At 49.6% G+C, this 9,883-nt stretch overlaps 1 protein-coding gene across 1 annotated transcript; it reads right to left on the reverse strand.

The window, feature by feature from the left end:
- Positions 1-361: 361 nt before the first annotated feature.
- Positions 362-4,864, reverse strand: LOC145414573 (uncharacterized). Its single transcript, XM_080284091.1, has 4 exons — positions 4,801-4,864; positions 2,946-4,087; positions 2,620-2,819; positions 362-1,465 (listed from the first exon to the last, which is right to left on the reverse strand). The coding sequence occupies exons 2-4, from the start codon at positions 4,084-4,086 to the stop codon at positions 1,265-1,267; spliced, it is 1,542 nt and encodes a 513-aa protein (XP_080140217.1). The 5' UTR covers position 4,087; positions 4,801-4,864; the 3' UTR covers positions 362-1,264.
- Positions 4,865-9,883: the final 5,019 nt, after the last annotated feature.

The following is a 9,883-nucleotide window of genomic DNA, read 5'->3' on the forward strand; positions in this document are numbered from 1 at the left end:
GCCTGAGTGCGGGGGACAGGGTGACATAGAGCTGAATAGGACAAGGATAGCACGCCTCTGACACGCAAAAAAACAAAAAAACAACAACAAAAACAACTACACCAAAACAACTACCCCCAAAAAATATTCAAGAAAAAAAAGATATATATGTTTTTCTTTCGTCATCTTAAGGAGAGAGAGAGAAGAGAGTTAGTTGGTAAGATGGTATATTTAAGAAAGATTATTATTATTATTATTATTATTATTATTACAAAGAGAGAGACTTGACTTATTATTGTGCTTACAGAGGGGCACTGAGATGGTGGTGGTTGTGGTGGTGATTGTGGTGGTTGCGGTGGTGGTGGTTGTGGTGGTAGTTGTGGTTGTGGGGGTAGTTTGGTAAGTGTGGTAGGTGTGATTGTGGTGGTTGCTGTAGTGGTAAGTGTGGTAAAAGTAGTTGTGGTTGCGGTGATAGTTGTGGTGATGGTAGCAGTTGTGGTAGTTGCGGTGAGAGTGGTAGATGAAGTGGTAGTTGTGGTCGCAGAGGTAGTTGTAGTGATGCTAGTAGTTGTGGTGATAGTGGTAGCTGAAGTGGTAGTTTTGGTTGCAGTGGTAGTTGTGATGATGATAGTAGTTGTGGTGATAGTGGCAGACAATAATAATCCACATTAATAATTTTTACCAATATCAACTACAATGCTTCAACAATCGCTACATTAAAGATAACAGAATTACAACTACAAGGTGATAACAGCTCCCCTTATCGGTAGACTCAACCAGCTTAGAGGTAGGCTGGTGGGTGGGGTTGGTAGTGATGATGACGCCAAACATATAGGCAGAATTGGAAGTAGAGGGAAATAATGAAGTTCGTATTTCCTATCATTACCTCTTCCCAGGGTATTTTACTACTACTACTACTACTACTGCTGCTACTATTACTGCTACTACTGCTGCTGCTACTGCTACTACTACTACTAAGTAATTATAAGTTACAATAACAATGATAATGATGACGATGATGATGATGATGTTGATGAAAATAACAAATACTGTAACAGTAATAATAATAATAATAATAATAATAATAATAAAAACAATAATAATAACAATAACAACAAAAGCAACAAAAACAATACTACACTCCTCCTCCTACTACCACTACTACTCCTACTACCACTACTACTTCTACTACCACTCAAACCTCCTCCTCAGCCTCACCTACTACAACTACCACTACTACTACTACTACTACCACTCACACCTCCTCCTCCTCCTCTACCCCACCTCAAAACTTCCATCCATAAGTGATCAGTTCAATATCAAGGTTGCGCATTCTGAGGTCCACCTTGAGCGTCTCCAGCTGGGCAAGTCGTTCTCGAGGCAGCATCTTGAGGGCGAGGCGCGTGAGTCGAGGGGCAGCTCCGATGAGAGTTAATATTCCTTCGTCTGTCACCTTCGCCGCCCCCGTCAGCCGCAAGTCTTCTACCTGAGGAGGGGGAGAGAGATTGTGTTACTGTGTCTTGTATCTCCTCTGTCTATCTGTCTATCTACCTGTCTATCTGTCCATCTATCTATCTACCTGTCTATCTGTCCATCTATCTATCTACCTATCTATTTATCTATATCCTTGTCTGTCTGTAAGTCTCTCTCTCAAATCTTCTATCTGTTAGGGACAATGAAGATGGTGAAAGTGGATTTTGACTCTCTCTCTCTTTCTCTAGAGGCACAGTGGCTCAGTGGTAGAGCATCAAGCTCGTAATCGGGGGATTGCGAGTTCAAGCCTCGCCCGGGACTGCCGTGCCGGGAGTGGTAGCGCGCTCCTGTAAACTAGCGGGGCTATATGATCCAATACAGGGTCTAGCTCGGGGGATCACCATTTCTCTCTCTCTCTCTACTTTCTATCAAGTGGCGATAAGAAATAAGGGCACTTAGTGAACATCAAAATATCCATTCATCCATCCATTCTCTTTCCTCGTCCAACTCTCCACCTTTACACTAGACGTACAAACCCAGAGGAAGTGAGACTGACTAGGAGAGCATACTACCTCACACTAGGGTCCGTTTTCTCGTAGGTTAAGGAAGCTCCCTAACTCCTCTTCCTAAGCGATTTATTTTTGGATACGGCTGGTTAATATCCTTCCGTACGTTATTTATTCTGAGTATGGCGATATTGGAAGGTAACACACAAGGGGACAGTGAGGTGTAATAAACAAAATAAATCGCACTGGAAAAGGTGTTGGGGAGTCTCCTTTTACTAGAGCAAGTAGCTTTTATCTCTACATGAATTTAGATACTCTCGGATACAGCAAAAATTACCCCCCCCCCCGCCTGTGTTGTGTTTGTGGTGGTGTGTGGTGGGTTATATGGGTGTGTGGTGTGTAGTGGTGGTGTGGTAGTGTGTAGTGGAAGCGTGAGTATGGAGTGGTAGTGTGTAGTGGAAGCGTGAGTATGGAGTGGTAGTGTGAGTGCATGGAGTGGTGATGTGGGAGTGTGGTAGTGTGTAGTGGTGGTGTGGTAGTGTGTAGTGGTAGCGCAAGTGTGTAGTGTGCATTAGTGTGGGAGTGTGTACAGGTAGTTTGTCTGTGTAGTGGTAGCGTGTAAGTTTGTAGTGTGTAAGTGTGTAGTGTGTGTGTGACCCACCTGAGTGAAGGCCCCCTCCGCCAGCGCCTGCAGGATGTGTGTGTCGGCCAGGCCAGGGCACGAGGCCAGGTCCAGGCTACAGGCACTCCCCGCCCACACCGCCGCCCACACTGCCACCCGCGGCTCCAACACGTGGGCGGTGGTGGGCGGAGTGGCCAGGCGGAGGCTCTGTAGGGCGAGGGCGGGCGGGGGAGGCGGCCACACAGCGCAGGGTATGGAGGGGGAGGTTGGGGTGGAAGGGGGCGATGTGGGGGAGGAGACGGGAGAGGATGGGGTGGAGGGTGGTGAGGGAGGGGAGAAGGGCAGGGAGGGGAAGGTGTATGGGAGGGAGGGCAGTGTGGGCGTCACACCCTCCAGTGTGAGGTGTGTGAGGGAGGGTAGGGCGCTGGCTAGGGCGGCCAGGTCCACAGGTCGGGGCTCCAGCAGGCACAAGTGGAGGCAGGTGAGGGCAGGGAGGGGCGGGTGGGGCAGCAGAGGGCCAGGGGCGGGATGGTACTGCAGCAGCGTCAGGCTGGTGAGGCCTGGGGCGCCAGCAAACACGTCCTCCAGGCTGAGTGGCCCCGGGGGTCGCCTCACCACCAGGGTGTCAAGGCTGGGGCACAGGGTGGCCAGGGTGTCACAGGGCGGCAGGGGGGTCTCGGCCAGCAGCAGGTGGGTTAGGGCCAGAGGTCGCTCACGCCCGCCCCGCCCCACCACCTCCAGGGCCTCCCCCGCCCACTGGCACGTGATGCCGGTGAGGGCGGGGCAGCCGGCCAGCAGCGCCAGGCAGCCTCGGGTGGTGACGGCGCTGCCCCACAGGTTCACCTGCCGCAGGGTGGCGCCCACACCTGGCTCACACCCGCTCTCACTCGCACCTTCGCCCTCACCTGCCTCACCCTCCGCCCCTGCCTCATCCCTACCCTCTGCCTCTGCCTCGCCCGTCAGCAGTGCCTTCAGTGGCAGGTGGTGTGAGCCGCCCAGCAGTGCCCGGACACCAGCATCGGTGACGGCGGGACAGTAGGCCAGGTCCAGGGTGGCCAGGGGTGGCGTGGCGGCGGCCAGGGCAGCCAGATGCTGGTCTGTGGCGGCAGGGGTGAGGGTGAGGGTGGTGAGGCCCGTCATGGCCTGCAGTGCCGGGGCCAAGTGGGGGCCAGGAGGGGTGCGTGGCCCCAGGCGGAGGGCCAGGCACGTCAAGCAAGTGAGGTCAGACGCCAACATGGCCTCCAGCACCGCCTCCACGAGGGCCGGGTGCTCCAGCGTCACGTCAAGGTGGCCCAGGCCAGATTCCACAGCGGCCACGGCCAGGCGGGCCACCACAGCCTCCCGCAGCCCCGCCTTGCCCGCCCCGAGTGCCGCCCCCAGCAGTGCCGGGGGGGCCTTCAGCGGGGCCCGCACCCCCTCCCCATTCCGCGCTGCCACTTCCAGGGCACGCAGCCAGGCCGTCAAGGCGCCGTCCTGAAGGCGGGTAGGCGGACGCACCCCCACCATCCTGCAACAACACCACACCATCACCACCACCACCATGCCAACCACTCCCATACCACACACAGGCTGGTATGGCACAGGCTGGTATTATAACACAAACTGGTATTATGAAAACTGAGCGCGGGGGTGTATTCAAACCCCTAATTAAAGACGGCAATTTATGGAACACCTGTTAATATGCTGGATATAATTAGCCTGCATCCCACATTATAGACACCAATAATACTGAGAGGTTAAACACGGGAAATAATATGCGATGTGTCACCATTTAAAGCAACAGCATATTCCTTGTCAACCCTACAAATGTTGATTAGTTACTGATACTGATGTGTACTCCGACTCTCTCTCTCTCTCTCTCTCTTTCTCCAACAAAAAAAAGAAAAAAAAATTTATGCGGGTAGGTGGGGATAGGAGGCTGGGAAACAGGGGGGTCATGAACGATATACAATTATTTACCTGGTTCAAAAATACAAATAAAAATACAAAAGGCGAGATTAATCACATTTACTGTATCTGATTTCGTAGGCAACACATCACATATATAATCCAGAATAAGCATAACACACTATCATCTTGAATCCATCCACATCCCAGCTGCCTACACACTCGCTCTCCCCCTCCACAACCACCGCCCCGAATGCAGGATTTGAAATACCACGTCTTTTATCAATGCTACTATTTTCTTATTTCTTGCGTCAGTGTTTATGTAAGACGTACCTTAATGTGCAGGAGGGATGTTAAACACTCCTCATTCCCTTCTACACAGCTGCTTTTTCCACATGGACGTGACAGGGGTAAACAGTGACTTTATGTTTACGTGGGCAAAGAAAAATGTCCAATCTTCCCTCCTCGTATGTAAACAACACTTCAGTGGCCTCTTACTAAATAATTAATTCTGTAAAGCCAAAATTAAAATTCTTATCATACACATAGCACTATTAATAAATCTAACATCGCTAAATAGAAATCATCATACGTGAAAGTACGAGGAAAAGAAACATCCAGTGCAAAGCGTTGTAAACATAAACAGCTGACTCTAGCAGACGACGCGCCATCGATATGTTATTAGAGAAAATGGAGCCCAGCCGACCATTAAAGGGGTGACTATGCTATCTCGCCACTCCCATTGCACAACCCAATACCTTCAAGTTTTCAGACAATAATATTAGACTTGGGGGGGAGTTTTATGAGCCATGCAGGTCAGGAACAGCCTTCACTAAAATTCCTTCGCTTTTTTTCTTGCTATCTCTAGTTTATTCTATTAAGACATCGAACGGTAGATGGTTTTACAGTGAGAGTGTGGTGGGAAGTGTGAGTGTGGTAGGAAGTGTGAGCTGAATAAAAACCGTCTAGAGTTGTCCCGGGGCTGAGAGGGTTAAGGGAGGAGGGGGGTAGGAACACGCTGAGGCTCCTATGACTCACTCGGCTGAATAAAATAGTTTAGGGTCAGCAGGGATGGCATAGAAAACGGGAGGGAGTTTGAAATGAAAATGTAGAGAGGCGACAGGTGAGAAGGAGTTGATTGCTCTCTCTCTCTTTTCTGTGTATGTCTGTCTGTCTGCTGTCTCTCTCTCAATCTATCTATCTATCTATCCGTCTATCTAACCATGTATTTATCTGTCTGGTTTAACGTGGTTCCATTCTCATATTCTCTCTCTCTCTCTCCCTGCACCATCAGCTGTCTCCCAACATCTATTTTACACGCTCATTTTTCTTACTTAGGGAGGGAGGGAGGGAGAGAGGGAGAGAGAGAGATATATATACAGGGAGGAAGGAAGGAAAGCTTGAGGAAATGGAAAGAAATGAGAGAGAGAGAGAGAGAGAGAGAGAGAGACAGACAGACAGACAGACAGAGAGAGAGAGAGAGAGAGAGAGAGAGAGAGAGAGAAACTGTATACTCTTAGACCTTTACTCTTGATCGCCCTTCCTTAATCACATTCCGTGCTCTCTCTCTCTCTCTGTTCTTCCGTGTGATCTGTCTATCTATCTATCTATCTATATCTGTCTATCTAGTATCCTTTTCCCAAAATTTCATCTGTTCTTTTTTTCATTTTTTTACTTGTTCAATATTCATCCTCTCTCTTTTCTCTCTCTCTCTCTCCTACTATTTCAATTCCTGCCTCTCCTTATATTTTTCGTCATTTCTCCCCCTTCCTCACCCTTTTTCCCTTTCTCCTCCCTTCTCTCCCTTTTTCTCTCTCTCTCTTCCCCCTCCCCCTCTCTCCCTCCCCCCTCCCTCTCCCTCCCCCAACACCTGTTCCCGGAGTTTATTAATTAATCTCTTTAATAAAATACAATGAGACACTCCCACTGACTCTCTCTCTTTCTCTCTCTCTCTCTCTCTCACTCTTTTTTTTCACTTCTTTCATCTCGTTGCTCTCTCCTCTCTTCTCTTGCTCTCTCTCTCTCTCTCTCTCTCTCTCTCTCTCTCATTCCTTTCTTTTTTTCACACCTTTCATTTTCTCTCATACCTAGTTCTGTGTTACGTGTGTTTACCTTGTTACCGTTACGTCACCACCGTCACACCGCGTCACACACACACCGTCACGTCGCTGTTACGCTTTCCGGAGGGGTACTGATAAAGCCAACGTCACCTTCCCGTCACACTGCGTCACAATGCTTCACTCCATACCTCTCTCTACGTCACTCCATATCTCTCCTTCCACGTTACAATGCGTCACTTCATACTTCTCTCTACGTCACTCCATACCTCTCTTTCTGCGTCACAATGCGTCACTCCATATCTCCCCGTTACACTTCATCTGTTACGTCACACCTCGTCACAACAGAGCACCCCCTACCTAACGTCTCCCCTCCCCCTCCCCCCCGGCGTCACCCCCCCCCGCTGTGACGCCCCCCGCCCCCCCCGTATAATACCCTGCAGGTGACATTGGACACAAACAATGTAATAGGATCAGGCCTCTTACACCCTCACCCCTCACCCCCACCCTCCCCTCACCCTGACCCCCACCCCTTACCATCACCCTTACCCCCCACCCCTGACCCCCACCCCTTACCATCACCCTCCCTTACCCCTTTACCCCTTTACTCCCTCACCCTTCCCCCTACCATCCCCCCCTTCCCTCCCCACCCTCTCACCACTACTCCCCCTCCTTCCCCCTCATCCCCAGTCTCCGTCTCCTGCTGCTCTTACTCAACCCCCCCCCCCGGTTTTTCATTTTCCACTGCTATTTTCTTCCTTTTTTCTTGTTTTTTCTTTTTCCTCTTTTTTTCTTCCATTTTTTTTTTTTGGTATTCTCAATTATTTTTTTCTTCCTTCCTACATTAATATATTTTCCTGTGCTTTTCTTTCTCTTTTTTTTTATTCTCTCTCTCTCTCTCTCTCTCTCTCTCTCTCCTCTTCTCTCTGTCTGTCTCTCTCTCTCTCTTCCTTTCCCCTAAACCATCCCTTTCCCTTGCTCATCCAGTGCCACCACGCGAAGGAGCTGGCCATCTATCCTTAACACTTTCATTCCAGTGATTTATTTTCTCCCTATTTCTCTCTCTCTCACCTGCCAACTCAAAAGGGTAGTCCATATATTGCGCTCCCCAGCCTTGCGTGCTCCTGAGACGGCCTTGTATGATTTGTAGTGAGAATAATTAGGCTTCTTCATGTACGTAATTGAGGTAAATACACAGAGACACACACATATACATACATACACACAGACATACACACACATACAGAGACACATACATACAAACATACATACACACAGACATACATACACACATACATACATACATGCATAAACACAAACATACATACACACACTCATATAAAACACACTACAAGGCATGAAAAGATATGGATAGACAGACAGACATAGATAGATAGACAGATAGACAGACAGATAGATAGATAGACAGCAGATAAAGATAGATATGGTTAGAAAGACGGATGGCCAGACAGACACAGATAAATCGATAAATGGACAGACAGATAGATAGACATAAATAGATAGATAGACAGATAGATAGATAGTGTGGGTGAGACAGGAGGGATGTTCCGAACCTTCAACGCCTTAATTCCATACAATCTTTTCCCCTCTTCCTTCCCCTCCCCCCTCCCCTCCCCTCCCCTCCCCTCCCCTCAACACCTGGGCGAGAGAGAGAGAGAGAGAGAGAGAGAGAGAGAGAGAGAGAGAGAGAGAGGAGATGGGCAGTCTGTGAGAGGGGAAAAGAGCAAGAGAGAAGAGAGGGGAAGAGGGGGGAGGGAGGGGGAGAGAGGGGAGGGTTGAATGGTAATCTTGTCAGGCCTTGCTAATGAGTGTGTGTGTGTGTGTGTGTGTGTGTATCAGCTCCCATGTCAGCATCGCGGGGGGGAAGAGGGGGAGACTGATGGGTTCTGACAGCTGATGAGGCAGGTGGGTGTAGGGAGGGTGTAGGTGGGTGTAGAGGGGTGTAGGTGGGTATGGAGGGGTATTGGTGGGTGTAGAGAGGGTGTAGGTGGGTGAAGAGAGGGTGTAGGTGGGTGTAGAGAGGGTGCAGGTGGGTGTGGAGGGGTGTAGGTGGGTGTAGGTAAGTGTACAGTAGGGAGGTGTAGGTGGGGAGGCCTACAGGTAAAACCACAGGTGGGTATTCAGACAGGTATTATTTCTTAGTTAATGTTTTTTTTTATTTTTTATCAGGTTTATTGGATGGTTATGGGAAAGACAGACAGACAGACAGACAGACAGACACACACACACACACACACACACACACACACACACACACACACACACACACACACACACACAGATTAGGGTCAGATTTCTACAGGATTTTACCGTGTGTCCAAATGCCAGTGCTTCACCATTACTTACATACATACATACACACATTAATACGTACATACATACAGGCATACATACATACGCACATACATACACACATTAATACTTACATACATACAGGCATACGTACATACATACACACATCCATCCATTCATACATACACAGAATATAGGCACAAAGGAAAACTCTCTCTCTCTCTCTCTCTCTCTCTCAATAACAAGCAAGAACAACAACAACAGTATATGTGTACCCAATGATACCCAGGTAAGGGGGGGACGAGGGGGAGGGGAGAGGGAGGGAAGAGAGGGGGGGGAAAGGAGAGATGAAATGTGAAGAGGGGGAGGGGAGAGATGGGAAGGGGGAAGGGAAGAGGGGGAGGGGAGGGAAGGGGATGAAAAGGGGAGAGGGGGAGGGGAGTGAGTTGAGGGGAAAGGATAGGTGGAAGAGAGAGGGGAGGGGAGGGGAAGTTATAGGAAGGGGGGAGGGGAGGGGGAAGGAAGGGAGGCTGGTAAAGGGAAGGTAAGGGGAAAGGGGAAGGCAGGGCAGGTGAGGGGTAGAGTATGGAATGGAAAGGGCAGGGCAGGAGAGAGAAGTGAGGAGGGCAGGGTAGGACAGGGTAAGGCAGGGTAGGGCAGGAGAAAGCAGGGCAGGGCAGGGCAAGGCAAGACATGGCAAGGTAAGGTAGGGCAGGTTGGACAGGGTTGGGGAGATGAGGGTAGGACAAGGGAAGACACAGCAGGGCAGGGCAGGGTAGGGATGGTGAGAGGGCAGGGCAGGGTAGGGTAAGGGCAGGGCAGGGCAGGGCAGGGAAGGGCAGGGCAGGGCAGGGCAGGGGCGGCTGGTGAGGGACGGGCTGTACAGATCAATACAACACAATACGCTTTAAAGGGAAAAATCCTGGTTTTTAAAGGCCTCAAAATTAAATACCGCTCAATAATTGTTTAACCATCCGTCCTTCCATTCATCCATCCATCTATCCATCACTACATCCATCCATCTATCTAGTTACTTATTCACCCAC

This window comes from Coenobita brevimanus, chromosome 100 (genome assembly GCF_032717465.1).
Source record: "Coenobita brevimanus isolate Jiangsu-jjx chromosome 100, ASM3271746v2, whole genome shotgun sequence".
NCBI lineage: Eukaryota > Metazoa > Arthropoda > Malacostraca > Decapoda > Coenobitidae > Coenobita > Coenobita brevimanus.

Excerpts from the sequence above, each read along its gene's own strand:
- LOC145414573 (XM_080284091.1), bottom strand. The coding sequence starts at position 4,086 with ATGGTGGGGGTGCGTCCGCCTACCCGCCTTCAGGACGGCGCCTTGACG. Across the intron at positions 2,820-2,945 it reads GACGCCCACACTGCCCTCCC|GGCCGCCTCCCCCGCCCGCC; the intron begins TCCCATACACCT and ends CCTGCGCTGTGT. Across the intron at positions 1,466-2,619 it reads CGGAGGGGGCCTTCACTCAG|GTAGAAGACTTGCGGCTGAC; the intron begins GTGGGTCACACA and ends CCCCCTCCTCAG.